At 40.2% G+C, this 15,277-nt stretch overlaps 1 protein-coding gene and 1 long non-coding RNA gene across 4 annotated transcripts in view; one reads left to right on the top strand and one right to left on the bottom strand.

The window, feature by feature from the left end:
- Positions 1-7,521, bottom strand: part of LOC122227588 — an 81,761-nt gene extending 74,240 nt beyond the window's left edge. For both annotated transcript variants that reach the window (XR_006206137.1, XR_006206138.1), the window contains exon 1: positions 7,159-7,521. This is a non-coding gene — a long non-coding RNA (uncharacterized LOC122227588). The remainder of the gene's footprint in view (positions 1-7,158) is intronic.
- The window catches only part of IL7R (interleukin 7 receptor), a 28,989-nt gene extending 15,236 nt beyond the window's left edge, over positions 1-13,753 (top strand). Inside the window, exons 3-8 of one of the 2 annotated variants that reach the window (XM_042952177.1) lie at positions 1,451-1,608; positions 5,572-5,729; positions 7,509-7,671; positions 8,573-8,666; positions 9,786-9,861; positions 10,261-13,753. In XM_042952177.1, coding sequence (XP_042808111.1) covers positions 1,451-1,608; positions 5,572-5,729; positions 7,509-7,671; positions 8,573-8,666; positions 9,786-9,861; positions 10,261-10,764 — 1,153 coding nt within the window. In that variant the 3' untranslated portion in view covers positions 10,765-13,753. Of the gene's footprint in view, positions 1-1,450; positions 1,609-5,571; positions 5,730-7,508; positions 7,672-8,572; positions 8,667-9,785; positions 9,862-10,258 lie in introns of both variants that reach the window. The other variant, XM_042952185.1, reaches the window with a different exon arrangement.
- Positions 13,754-15,277: the final 1,524 nt, after the last annotated feature.

The raw sequence follows: 15,277 nt of genomic DNA, 5'->3' as shown, positions 1-15,277 counted from the left end.
GGATTAATCTTTAAATTCTCTTTTCTTTTGAGATAATACCTAAAATCTCAGCTCAGTTATTTCTAGTGTCATCTAGCTATTCCTTTCCCATGGTTTCCTTAGAGTTTCCTTCATACCTGACAATTAAAGTGACATATAATGATATGAGCAGAGGTTATATGCAGATCTCTCCATAGCTTCCTCATTTCTAGGCCTTTCCCCATTAAAAATATCCATCCACACAGGAAGTCCTCTAACTTCTCAAGACAATAAAACTGTGGCTTTTTGTTAGATTCTAGATGCCTGTCACAGTGTGACCTGAGGAGTGCTATCAAACAAAGAAAAAGAAAAAGCAGGAACAAGGAGCTCATCCACCCTTTTATAAAGGATAAAATTCCCTCTCAGAGTGCATGGGTGGCTCAGTTGGTGAAGACTCCAACTCTTGATTTGGGCTCAGGTCATCATCTAACAGTTCATGGGTTGAAGCCCCACACTGGACTCCACACTGACAGCATGGAGCCTGCTTGGGATTCTCTGTCTCCATCTCTCTCTGCCCCTCCCCTGCTCACTCTCTATCTCTCTCTCAAATTAAATAAGTTAACATTTTTTAAAAATTCCCTGTAATTTCTGCATACTTTTGATTACTCTTTAAAACTTTTAAAAAGGATTTTCAAAAATATCTTGTCCAAGGTTGATAATAGTTATACATTGGAAGGTTAGTATGATACAAGTTGTTCTGCTATTACTGGACCTAATAGTTATACTTTTTATTGAAAAAAGTGCAATGTGAAGCTTTTGATGTTAGTTGTACAATAAGCAACAATCTCTCTTCCTCAGTTTATTGAAAGACTGATCTTAGTTGGGAAGAGGAAAGGGAACATGGGAATAAGGGTTGATTTTAAAGTTTGTTGATGAGGTAAAAGTGGAGCACAGTCAAAATTACCTTTGAAAGTCCCCAAATTACTCATTAAGTGTATATGGTTTTATGTATATAATCCTCTAGACTATTGTATCATTTCCTTTAACTTTGTTTTGGTCAATGTTCCTTTACAGGCTTTATTTCCTGAATTTATTTCTGCAGAACATCAAAAAAAGCAATTATCTAACCACCTACAAAACATTTTTGTTTTTCAATGATCAATTATTTAAAAATAGGAATTTTCCAGGTTTTTCATGAACAGGCTTTGACAGTTTCATATTCAGTTGCATGTAACGCCAGAGTATATCATCATTATACCATTGTGATGGTACCAAGAAGCCACATTATTTAATTTCTCTCTCTCTCTCTCTCTCTCTCTCTCTCTCACACACACACACACATACACACATACACACATACACAAGCACCTATACATCCACATACCAGTGGACAGAGTTGAAGTCACAAAACTGAAATGTACATGTAGTGCTATTCCATTGTATACAGAAACTCTTACTTGAATTAAGATAGATTCCTTTTTTGTTTCTACAGTGGGGCTCTTTTGGATGTGAAATGCCTGACTTTTAATAAAATGCAAGAGATGTATTTCATCAGGACAAAGAAATTCTTACTGATTGGAGACAGCGAAATATGTGTGAAGCTTAAAGGAAAAAAGATAACTTGCAGGAAAATGAACGTAGTCAAGATAGGTAAGTTGTATATGGGAGTAGTCTTGCCGTTTGGACATATATGAAGACACTGATTGTGTCTGGACTTTCTGCATGTTAAAAGTAGACAAATCATGAAAGCTCTTTGCAATAGAGAATAGCAAAGTCCTTAATGGAAGGAATTTTTTTAAGACCTGGAAGTTTTGAAGCATGTGACACTAATTCTTAATATGAGAGAATTCTGAGGGGGATGCCTGGGTGGCTCAGTGGGTTAAGTGTGCGACTTTGGCTAGGGTCATGATCTCAAAGTTTGTGAGTTTGAGCCCTGCATTGGGCTCTGTGCTGACAGCTCGGAGCCTGGAGCCTGCTTCTGATTCTGTGTCTCCCTTTCTCTCTGCCCCTTCTCTGCTCACACTCTATCTCTCTCTCAAAAATAAATAAACATTTTTTAAAAGTTTTTTAAAAAGAATTTTGAGGGTCTTCCAACTCAGCCATGAAAGATAGTGATTGGCACCTACAGATTGCAGGAAGAGTTCTACATGAAGTCACTAGAGCTGGACCTCTGATGCCCTTTCCCTCTTCATCTTTCCTTCTCCTGAATTCCTTGTATTCTTCTTCCCATATATCCACCATATTCAGAGTATGTTTAGTTAAATTATCAAGTTATTTTGAAAAGTTAATATCAATTAATATTTGGCCTAGAATATTCATATTACATTTTGTCAAAAAATATTTCAAACAAAATTATAATCGAAATTGGTAAATTCACCTACATGTTTCCTTTTGCTCTATATAATATTCATATACATAGTAATATGAATCAGAAAATCCATTCAATTATCTGACTATAAGTCAATATTAATTACCAATTCATCATTTAGTTGCCAGGCAAGTAAATCAAAATAATCAGAAAGATTGAGAATATAGACCCAAGAAATTTTCTTTTCTATTACTTACAGATTATAACCCTAGGGTGAATAAAGTTACATTCAAAACCTCAGAGAGACTCTGATATAGGAGAATGTCTAAGCCAATTATGACGCATTAGTGCAATGGAATAATGACTACATGTGTTTATTATACCTATGGAGATTTACAAATGAAATAATATATGTAGGAGGGAAACTGGTCAAAGTGATAGAAGAGGTACATTCATTCTTTTGCTGGTTTTAAGTACTATGGCTCACTCTCTCTCCCTATTTTCAACCCCTTCTTCACTATCCCAAAAGAAAATTAAAGGTAAAAGAATAATACTCATTAGAGACAATAAAGAGGTGATAAACTTTGAATCTAGTCTCAGCTTTGCCTCACTAAGTTGGTAAAATAAAGAATGAAAACAAAAGTTCCATGTGTGAATAATTACCCTATAAAAGTTCAGATAGTGAAAAAGAGACATTAGACAAATGGTTTGTGCATATTGAACACACAGCAACATAGGCCACAACCAATGTAACTGCAAGGTAATTCTGAATATAGGACACAAGCAAAGTAGGTTTTGGTCATTTGGAGACTAGGCTGTTATGGATGGATGGTCAGTTTGTGCACTGCACAAGAGCACCATATCTAAATGTTTACATTGGGGGTGCAAATCTATATTCACTACTCTAAAATCAGGTAGGGAAGACAGAGATTCTCAGTCCTCTGACAGCATCATGGCATTTTACAGAGTGAGCATGTGACTACTCAAGACTCCAGGTAGCACCCTGCTGATCTGAATCCCCAGATCTCACATATCCAGTGCTCTCAGAAGCCTATTTTCTAGATCTCAGCAGAAGCAAACCTACCAAGCCACATCTGAGAGGCCAAGGGAGAAAGGTAGTTGTGCTCACAGCTGGTAGTCTGGGCCCTTGTGAACTGGGTGTGGTGAGCCCCTTCAGGCTTTGAAAAGCACCCTTAAGCAACCAGATGAGAGGTAATGGAGGTATGTCACTCAGCAGCACCTTCTTCTGGTTCCTAAGGTGACATTTGATTAGCAGAACTGTCATTTAATTGAATTTAAATTGGAAGTTCCTGATTGAGCCCTAGACCAGAGCTACCCTGCAACCACCTGCCCCTCACTCCCCCTTCTTTAGATATGGGCCCTCTGATAAAGCTAGAGGGTCAGCTTCCTGCCTTCCCATTTGTCTTGGTAGAGTGAGTCTGTGTAATTGTTTAGTTTGCTCACAGAATAAACTAAGCTATAAAAATGTTGCTTGAGTAATGAGCAACTTTTTCTGATGTGCTCAGAGACACTCTTTGAACCAGAGACAGCACTATTTGGAAGACACCTGGACAAGCCAGAGTGAGATAATGGAGTACAGAAAGAAAAGCTAAATGAAGAAGAGTGAGCTTCAGAATCAGACAGAATTGGATTTAAATCATATCAAACTATTTTATAGGAACCTGAACTTAAGTTAATTAACCTCTCTGAGACTCAGTTTCTTCATCAATGTAGTGATGATAGAGATTATTGGTGGAAGCTGGCATAAGTACTTAGTAGGTGTATAATCAATATCAGTCTGTTCTTTCCTTAATTCTTCCATTATTATGAGACCTTGAGAGATGGGGATGAGGCAAGGAATTTAGCATCAGAGGTTTCACTGAAAATGTGAATCTTAATTATTCCCTTGAATGAAGAGTAGGAACTGGCTTGGCAGGGGTTCTCTGTTGGTCTGTTTCTCTACACTCACCACCCTTTCCTCCTGTTCCCCCAGGGCATCTCCCCTTTCTATAGTGAATCTAAAAATAAAGAAGGATAAACTTCCTCTTTTACAAGACATCCAAGGGCAAAGAAGGACACATTTCCTCTTTTTCAGGATCTCTGGGGCAATGCAGGAGAAACTTAGGTGGTCACCACTATAAGCAAGTGACTACAGTAAGTGAGCCAAACTCCATTACATGAGTTCACTTTACTGGGTCAACAAGTCTGCCATAAAGCCCAGCGCAGAGAGCCTAGAATTCAGCTCAGTCTAGAGGGTAAGAGTTTAATGAACACATACTCTCTCATTAACAATAGATTTAGATTAGATTTTAGTCTATGTGCTCTCATTCTCTGAGACCAGCCATGCAAAAAAGTGGCTGCCCCATCTTTAGAAAACAAACGTCCCAGGTTTTGGTGATAGAGCAGCTAAGAACCCAAGACAGGAAAGCCCCTGGTCAATGATGGGGAGGCTGCTTGACATGCATGCTTTTCAAAGAATTCAGTACCTTTCTCAGGGTAGGTTCTGCCTGAAATAAAACCTATTTCCCTCCAACAGCATTTCATATATGGTGCCTGTGATCCTAAGAGTAAGTTTGCTCAGCAGGCAGACAGAAGAAAGAGACTAGAGAGGAATTCAGAGCTAATACCAACCAGACTAAAGTCACACTAAAAATTATGAGCTTAGGGACAGAATGCAGACCCTCAGCTTCTATATAGCTGAGATGAGGTACAAGGCTCCCAGCTTAAAACCCGATTTATTGGAATAATGAAGACTCAAAGTTTAAACACTCCTGCTTTGAGGCTACTTAGTAACAAATTCTGTAGTATTCAAAAGGCAAAGTGAATGTGTTTTAGTGTAGAATTAGCACTAGCTGCTATAACAAATAATTCCTAAAACATGATATCTCAAACACCATAAGTTTATTTCTTGCTCACATAAAAGCCAAAATGGGTATTTCTAATGTGTGCATGGTGCTCTTTCAAACAATATTCAGGTTTCTTTCATCCTGTGGTTCCACTGTCTTCAACATATGACTCCAAATGGTGGAAAGGGAACAAACATAAGGTCACACATGTAAGCTTTCTGGGCCAGGTGGGAGGTGGTGCACATTTCCACTCACGTTGTTCACAAGGCTACATTCTACTGCAGAGGAGGCTGAAAAGTCTAGTCAAGCTTTGAACCAGGAAGAATAAATGTTTTCTGATTTGTTGCTTGATTACTGACCCAGAAAAAGAATGTGATTTTCAGAATGGATGAACTTTAAAAAGTATAATTATTTTCTTGATTGCCCTATAGACTGACCTCCTTTCTTTTTCTTTTCCAGTTAAACCTGAGGCTCCTTTTGACATAAGAGTCATCTATCGTGAGGGAGCAAATGACTTTCTGGTGACATTTAACACATCTCACTTACAAAAGAAGTATGTGAAAGAATTATTGCATGAGGTAGCCTATCGCCAGGAAAAACATGAAAATGACTGGATGGTATGTAGATCAACTACATTTATACATTAAAAATGCATAAAGATGACTGCATAAGTATATTGAATAAGTAAATTTCTATAAAATACATAAAATTATAATATATGTATATAAAATCATAAAATAAAAACTTCTTAATGTTATAAATTTTTTCATCCCAGAGGTACATTTACCTGGGGAGGGCCCCTTGCAATTTTGTGTTCAAAATATACCTTTTACTGAAAGAAGTTCCCCAAAGTATAAGAAATTCAGGTTTCACAAAACCTGGATCTTCTCTGGGCCATCCTGTTATAGCTCTCATTGTCATTGGAATGGTCTGGCCATCCCTGCAATCTATCTTGAGGAGAAGGTGGGAGAAAAGTAAAGTGTCCCAGGTTTTTAGGCTCCTCTGGGCTCACTGGCTTAAATTCTGTCCTATTTGTAACACATGGACAAAAACCAGATGATGGCTTATCTTTCTCACAGTGAAAAGAATGCCTATTTATACTCATGCTGTTCTCTTTTCTTAGGCCAGGATCAGCCTTCTTTGTTTGCAATATGCTGCTGTATAGTACTTACATAAGTGTAATGTCTACCCTAAAACAGTTCTACCCTCCTTCTACCACACAAACGAGGGTACCTTGGTCCTGTTCTCTTGAGTCTTCATTTGAAAATTGCACCAATGGAAAAGCAACTATAGTGGAAAAGGAAGCATTATATATATATTGTGGGGCTCAAACTCATCACCCCAAGATCAAGAGTTGCACACTCCTCCAACTGAGCCAGCCCAGAGCCCCAAGAAAAGAAGAATTTTGAATAAATGATACCAGGACAGTCAGTTAGCTGTTTGGGGAAATAATTAAGTTAAATGCCTAACTTAAAAAATAGAATAAAAAGATGATTTAAATAAATTATGTAAAAGTGAAACACTAAACAAGGTAGAAAAAATATAGGTAAATGCTTATGTAATCTTGAGATGAAGAAAAATATTCTAAGCATAAAAGCAGTAAAGAGAGAAAAAGACGGATACATATGAATATATAAAAATAAAGGCTTATAAATGTCACCACACATGATAATCAAAATTGTAAGGCAAATTAGATATTAGGATTAAATTGCCATACATACAACTGACAGATGGTTAATATCCTTCATATATAAAGAGGCCTTATAAATCATTAAGAAAAGGACAAATGTAACAACAGAAAAAAATAGCAAGAAACTTGGAAATGTCTCATAAAATAAGATATATGTAAATGCAATAAATATATGAAAACTAATAATCAAATAAGTATAAATGTAAATAACAGTGGAATATTAACTTTTTATCCATCAAATTGATAGTTTTTTCTTAAGGATAATGCACATTGCTGAAGAGACTGTTGTTCTCTATATTGCTATTTGCAATGTAGAATTGAATCTTTCTAGAGAGAAATTATTCCTGCTCACTTACCTTACCATTCCCTTGTATTTTCCTTTGGGATGTGAAAGAGGAGAAAAAGAGAAAAAAAAGAGAGAGAAATCGAAGTGTGGAAAGGAAGGTGGGGGCCTGGGAGTGATTTATATCCTCCTGGTATTGAAGAGTCCAGCTCACCTAAACAAAGACCCATGGTACTGTTGCCCTCCTTGACCACTGGTAGCATCATTTATGAGCTCACACATGCTCTTCTCTATGTCATATCTCCTTTTCCTAACAAGAAAAGGACTTCATGACTAAAGTCACTTAACTTGAAATGATTTGGGGGATCTAGGCAACACGTCTTTTTTGACCCTAAAAATATAATGGCATGTTTTGCTCTTTAGCATGTGAACTTATCCAGTACAAAGCTGGCACTCCTACAGAGAAAGCTACAACCTGATGCAATGTATGAGATTAAAGTCCGATCCATTCCTAATCATGACTATTTTGAAGGCTTCTGGAGTGAATGGAGTCCAAGCTTCCACTTCAGAACTCCAGAGATCACAGGTGGGAAGTGACAGCAGAATCTTTGTCCCCTGCAGAGTGCTTTGCATGTTAAGGTGTGTGAACAAGAGTGAGAGGCAGAAAGGTGAAAGGAACCCACATGTTAGAACTCCCCTGAGGGTATGTTTACACTGTCTTTGGAGAATGACCTGCCATCTTGGCCCCTCTTGTGAAGAATAAGGAAGTAGTGGGAATAGAACCCATAGTCATTGATCAAATGATATAGGCTGCCCTGGATTCCACTGACCCAGGTGTTCTTGGGAGCTGATAATAATTCTGAATAAAGTCCCCACCTATTACCTCCACTCTACCAATTTAGACTGGAATCCCAATGGCTGGTCTCTCAAAAGCTCCTCTAGGAGAACACCTTTGGTGATAGAAGATGAGCAGGTTAGTGCTGCTCATTCATGCCTCCTTTTCCAGAATAACAAAGGTATCCACATGGTCTAGGAAGTGAGAATGGCCAGAAAAGCCAAAGAACATGGCTCACTCCACATATACCTTCTCTTTGAAGTATGAGGGGAACTATTCTTGACATACCAACATCCCATTCTCAGACTGGAAGTTGATGAACCTCTGAGGTAGAGCATCCCCCTCCTGATTCCCCTGCTAGGTTTACTTCTCTTGATGGTAGATGTTGGGGAAAGAGTACTGCTATCCTTAATGCTGGGCCACTTTTACATTTCAAATGACAGATGTTCTACACCTGGTCACTCACGTGAGTGCCACTTACTGAAGCCAAAATTCCTTGTGCGTAAAGTTAGTACATTATCCTGTTCACTGAAGGGCGACTTTGAAGAAATAGTAAACGGTCTCGAGTTACTAAATAAACTCAAAGCATACTGAAAGCCTCCCCAACTCCATGTTTAATGATTACTAACCAAGATCTTTCCTTGCATTCCAGGGAGGATGGATCCTATTTTACTAACTATTAGCATTCTGAGTTTCTTCTCTGTGTCTCTGATGGTCATCTTGGCCTGTGCATTATGGAAAAAAAGGTGAACTTTAATCAGTAGGATGGTTACATGGGGTCCCAGACAGTTGGAGCTCTAGCCTATTTATTGATGAGAAAACTACAAAGGGAAAAGACATTTCAGGAATTGTAGTGCCCAACATCCCTCCCCACCCTAAGGCACTGGTGAATTTCCACATTTAATTTCATAAGAGGTGAAAATACATAAATTAGACATAGGGCAAACCCTGCCCCCAAATTTTTTCTTCTAAAATAGTGGGAACCATGCCTCCAAAATGTCTGGGCAGCTGGGGGTACCCATGGAAAATACAGAATGTATTTGAAGTCTTGAATTTCAGCACACAAATTCATGGGACTTTTGCATTCTACCTCATGACAGAGCCCTGTCTGTTTCATTATGAAAATGATGCTTTTGACACATACCATCAAGTTATTAATGTTCTAGGAAGATGCCTTCAGCACAGTGCCACATGCTCTCATGATACTTCAATTTGTCTTTTTGTCTTTTTTAATGTTTATTTTTGAGAGAGAGAGAGAGAGAGAGAGAGAGAGCGAGTGGGTGAGGGGCAGAGACGGGGGGGACAGAGGATCTGAAGCAGGTTCTGTGCTGACAGCACAGAGCCTGATGCAGGGCTCCAACTCACAAACCATGAGATTATGACCTGACTGAAGTCGGATGCTCAACCAACTGAACCATCGAGGTGCCCCATGATACTCTAATTTCCCTGGGTGGCTTAGAAAATATTCCTCACTTCCACAAAAATCAGAGCAGAGGAGTTGCTATCAGTTAAGAGAAGGAGTAGGATGACAACACCTATATTAAGAGTAGAAGAGCCGGGGGAATGTTGGTTTCATAGCCACACCCTTGCCAAGCCTCACTGTTCCTCTTCTCCAGGGTTCTCTCCCAAAGGTGTTCACAGAGATCACTGACAATGACCCCTGGTCCAACCCCTCTGTGAATTAATAGGACACTGAGGTCCAGGGAAAGCAAGTCACTTGTCCAAGTTCACCCGCCTAGTTGTGGCTGAGGCAAGACTAGAAATCTGCTCTTCTGATTTCTGGCTCAGAATGGATGGAAAGGCCTATTGTGCATGCATGCTCCCTCACTGTTCATTTCATCTTTCTCAATGTCCTCTTATTTCAGAATTAAACCTATTGTGTGGCCCAGTCTCCCGGATCATAAGAAGACTCTGGAACAACTTTGCAAGAAACCAAAAAAGGTAAGTGCTTCTGGTGATTCTTTCACAATGTTGGAGGCATTCCAAAAGCCAAGAATAATATTGCAGGATAGGGAACAGTTGAACCACAAGTGTTGGTCTTTTGTGCATCCCATAACTGCAAGATCCTAGCTGCAGCTCCCTGGATATAGAAAACTAAAATGAGATACAAGTCTCAGAAGTCTCCTGGGCTTTCATGGGGCTGGAGGGCATGGCCAGTCCCTTCAGAATGACATGTCAGAGTGCATCCAGTGGTAGAGTCAACTAGAACATGTGGGTAATTCTCTGACATTCTCTGGTAAACCCCTGTCAGAAAGTTTGTTACATCTTTCCCTGAACTGAACCTTTGCTGGTGTGTCTCTTTGGAGCACTCTTAATGCCTTCTCTCTTTTTTTGGTGTAGAATTTGAATGTGAGTTTCAATCCTGAAAGTTTCCTGGACTGCCAGATTCATAAGGTGGATGGCATTCAAGCTAGAGATGAAGCCGAAGGCTTTCTGCAAGACACTTCTCTGCCACAACCAGAGGAGTCTGAAAAGCAGAGGCTTGTAGGGGGTGTGCAGAGCCCCACCTGGCCATCTGAGCATGCAGTCATTACCCCAAAAACGTTCAGAGGAGATTCACCCCTCGGATGCCTGGCTGGGAATGTCAGTATGTGTGAGGCCCTTGTGCTCCCATCTTCCAGACCCCCAGACTTCAGGGATGGTGGCAAGAATGGGCCTCATGTGTACCAGGGCCTGCTGCTTGTCCCTGGAACTACAAATGGCCCTGGACCCACTCCATTTCCTTTCCAATCAGGAATCCTGACATTGAACCCAGCTGCCCAGGGACAACCCATTCTCACTTCCTTGGGATCGAGCCAGGAAGAAGCCTATGTCACCATGTCCAGTTTCTACCAAAACCAGTGAATTTTCAGAAACCCAGGACTGGAACCATGATGACTGACAAAGATGACTGAGCTCTGCCTACTCTTCCTCGAAGCACAAAGAAGACAGAATTAAGGCAAGCCCTCCGTATCATCTACAGGATTCAGAAGCATGGCTTGGATCACTCCTTTTCACTCCAGGGGCATTTGGCTTGAGACAGGAGCACTCTGCTTCAGGCAACCCAAATTATTCCATTATTTAAGGAAAAAAAAAAACCAGGAAAGAATGAAAGAAAGGATGGAGGAGAGAAGGGAGGGGGTAGGAAGGCAGGAAGAGGGCAAGGAAAGAGAGAGGAAAAGGAGAACAAGGATGATAGGTATCATTGTTAAGACTTACTATATACCAGTGGGCTCTACGTAGCTTGTCTCCCTACATCCTCATAGTAATCCCAGGCATTGGTACAATTATTATCATCATCATTATTATTATTATTCTCTTTTTTAATAGATGATGGAATGGAGACTTGGAAGTATGAAGTAACTTGTCCATTTTGCTCCCCCCTCAGTGTGGGGTTTGATGGTCGGGAGTCTAACCATGGTTCCCCCCAAAACATGCGCCTTTTCCTTGACTAGGGACTATCCTATTCTTGAGTGACAAACCCCACTAATAACAAATGGGGTGACTATGTCATTTATTGTCCAAACTGGGTCATCTTTGAAAGTGAAAGGAGGAGTTATAAATACTCATTCCAGGACAACAAGCATAAACCAGGAGTGTCCCAGACAGCGACATGGCCACAAAACTAAAAACACTGAGAAAGAAAGGGTCAGGTGATGTATGAACTACCATGGCCAGCCATGTCTACGAAAACTGAAGTTTGTTCCCCACATATCCCATTTGATTCTGTTTTTCTGAAAAAGTAGAAGCCCAGGATTTCTGTTGTTAGTTATCGAGAGCGTGATTGTCTTGCTAATACCACCCGGCTGCATCCATCTGAAATAGAAGAACCTGTTGCCAACTCCAGACACAGGTGCATTTGAGCAATGAGCCAGGAATAACACTTCTCTGTGTGTAGAGACTGCCCCAATCCAAATGCATCCACAAATTGTCCTGAGTTTTATACCTGTGGATGTTTCCACAAGCTTCAGGGAGAAGAGTTACAAGCACATGCAGTGAGTGAGCTGACTGGGGCCATGTTCTTGAAGGTAAAGAACATGCATTTCTTGGTCTAGATGAATTTTTAGTGATGAGCTCAAACCAAGTCAAGGCAGCTGAGAAATCTCAGCTCAGAGGAGTGCTGCCAACACCCATCCCACAGCCCCCCAGACCATGGACAGATGCAGAACCACACAGAGCAGCAGAGGCACAGGAAGTAATGAAGGGCATAGTTCAGGGTTTTGTTTTGTTCAAGGGGTTGTTTCCATTGTTTTTGTTTACATTTTACACCTTTTTGTCCTGTTTTTAGTTTTTGGGGGGCTAAGTGTTTTTAAGTTTTCAATTTTCTTGTTTGTTTTGTTTTGTGATATCTGTAAAGGGGGTTTTAAATTTTGGACTAAAATCATATCTGTTGGCTTTGAGGCCTAATGATAATAAGATCATTTACTCCTCTGTTGGCCATTGTACTTTCCAAATCCTTTTCTCTGAATCAGTAGTGATGAATATAATCTCTTATTCCCTTAGATTTGTTAGTGCTTTTGTGATTTTCAAAGCATTTCCCTAAGCATTATCCCTTTCATTTCCTTGGCAAGTATTCATGGAAAGCCTGCTATGTGCCAGCCACAGGGTTAGGTGAATAAAGTTGGGGACCCTGCCCTCATAGGGTGGAAAATCTGATAAAAGTGGCAACTTTGTAAACAAATGATCCAATAACACAAAGTGCTATAATAGAGGCATGTTCAGGGTGCCCAATTGCAGACAGTCAGGGAAAATGCCAGACAAGTGATATACATCTGTGTGGCGGGAAAGCAGAACCTACCTGGTGTGTCAGCCCTAGAAGACATTTTCCACCAGGTGGACATGTGTTCTTTACCTTTTGTAGAAATGGGAACTAGGTCTCAAAGAGGAGGTTATCACAGGAAATCCCATGCCAACCTGGGTGTCCTATACCTTATTCACAGAGGTCCTATGAGGTGTGTTGTTGTCATCTTTAACTTCTGGGGAAATTGGAACACAGAAACCTTACATGTTAATTCAGGACTGGAAGCCATAAGTTTGTTCCTCTGATATAATAGACAATCTCTTGAAGAAATAAGGAGATAAGTCTTGATACAGATCAAAGCCACCCCTGCTCTAAAATCCCATGTTTCAGTATTTTGGGGCACAGGTTATTATTTGAATTTAGTGTGTGAATGTCTGTCTGTTACTGGAGGGATTTAAAATCCATGTATTATACTCTTATAATCATAATTGCTGCTGATGCTTGATTTTATACTCAAGGACAAGGTATAATGTCAGATTGCAAGTTTGTTCCCACCAACCTCCTTTTGCATTTCATTAGGAAAGAAAAATTGGTCTCAGACACAATGCATAAGTCAGAGGTGTTAACTTCTAGTTCTGTAGAGCATGAAATGAGAACCAAGAAACAGGCAGCTGATTTGGGCAATTAAACAATCTTGGCTGGATCTAGGGAGCCCCTGGGTTATTTGACTGATTTTCCACTAGCCTTTGCCTCTCCTGTCATTCCAGTTTCCACGGAAATTTCCTTCAGAAAAGCCAAGTAGAGGCTATTTCAGATGTGCATATTGTGTTTCCATAGCACTTCTGGAGAGGCTACAAGACGGAACCAGCAGGAAGGTGGTGAGAATATGTGGTCAAGACATCTGGAATGGTGCAGATCAGATGGCATTTGTGTCAGCTCAGTGGTTTTTTTCTGGGTTTTTTCTAAAAACTACCCATCATTCACTACAGTGAAGGTCTCTGATTTGACCATGTACCTCCCATATGCATTACAAACATTTTGCAGAGCTGCTAAGTATACAACTGTCCAACGTGTGTTACCATCTCATATTTAATTAAATGCTATGGAACTCTCTGTGCCTGTGCTTGTCTTCTGTGAAGAATAGGGACAGAATAGGCCACAGACCTCCTCAACCACTGAAAACATTCTGGTGTCACTTGCCGTCATTTTATATTTGGATTTTCAGAGGAACGTCACTCATCGATTAAGTAATTAATTCACAAGTTAATGAATTAAACAGCAATTTGTTGAGGATCTGCCTTGCCTTACTTTGTTCTGTGCTAGGCACTGGAGTTACAGGGATGAAATGTACTGTTCCCAGCTCACTATCACAGGGGGACAGAGACACATAGGGATAGTTCCAATGTCGTATCACTGCTTGCAGGCAAAGCATTATCAGGATTCTCAGTGTAAGCAATGGAAGCAAATTTAGGCTGATTTGTGCAGAAAAGGAATTTAATAAAGGCTACTAGAGTGCTCCCAGAATATCTGAGAATTGAACATGGAGTTCACAGAGCCTCCCCTTATCTCTACCACTGGCACATCCAGAAACTGAAAACAGCCTCCGCCATTGTCACCACCAACCCCAGAGCAGAGCGGGCAGCAACGTCCAGCAGCTTCACCTACTGGCCACCAGTTTAGAGGTAGAGCTGGAGCCTGTGGTTGATTAGAACTATGCCGAGCTCATGTGCCTGGGCCCTAGCAATGGGAAGCAGAGAAGAATATAGGTGGCATTTACATCTTCTCCAGTAAGAGGCTGTGCCTCATAGATTGGGGTGGTCCCCAAATATAGGAAGGACATTCTGCCGCTGGCTGAGAAAACAAACAAACAAACAAACCAGGAGAGGTAATGTGAAGGAAATCGCACTTGATGTGGCAAGACAGAGTAAGTAGGAATGTGCCAGATATAGGAGCCCAGAGGACATTTCCTAGCAGAGGAAACAATGCGCTCAAAGCCATGGAGCTGCGACAGAGCACTGGGGCATTTAAGGAGTTACAGCTACAATAGGTGATGTCTCCTTGTCAGCCTCAGTCGGGAACAGTAGGGCATTGATGGTTATTCCCAAAAGTCAGACACAGGGCACTTGTATAAAAAAATAATACATATATGCCTGGAACATTTTATTTTAATTAAAAACATTTGACTGTATGTCCATTCACCACCCTTTTGTAACAAGACCAAACCTTCTCCTTTGGGTTGTGGGTTGCTGACCATAGTTTCACCTTATCTTTCTTTGGTAACACACTGCAAAACATCAACTACTTTGTCTAGTTTTGCTTTCTTTAAAATGGATAAGGACTTTCAAACACCTACAAAAAAATCTAAGTGTAGATGCTTAACTTTTTAAAGGTATCCCTCAGCCTAATCTTGCACCATCATGTTATCAAGCATATGGGTAGCAATATTCTTTTTTTTTAAATTTTTTTAATTTTTAATTTTTTTCAGTTAAAATTTTTTTTTAGTTTATTTATTTTTTGAGAGAGATTGAGAGACAGAGAGAGAGAGAGAAAGAATCCTAAGCAGGCTCCGCACAGTCAGCACAGAGCCTGATGCAGGGCTCGAACACACGAACCCTAAGATCATGACCTGAGCTGAAA

The sequence above is a fragment of the Panthera leo genome, chromosome A1, assembly GCF_018350215.1.
Source record: "Panthera leo isolate Ple1 chromosome A1, P.leo_Ple1_pat1.1, whole genome shotgun sequence".
Lineage (NCBI taxonomy): Eukaryota > Metazoa > Chordata > Mammalia > Carnivora > Felidae > Panthera > Panthera leo.
This window is presented reverse-complemented; position numbering and strand designations above follow the sequence as displayed.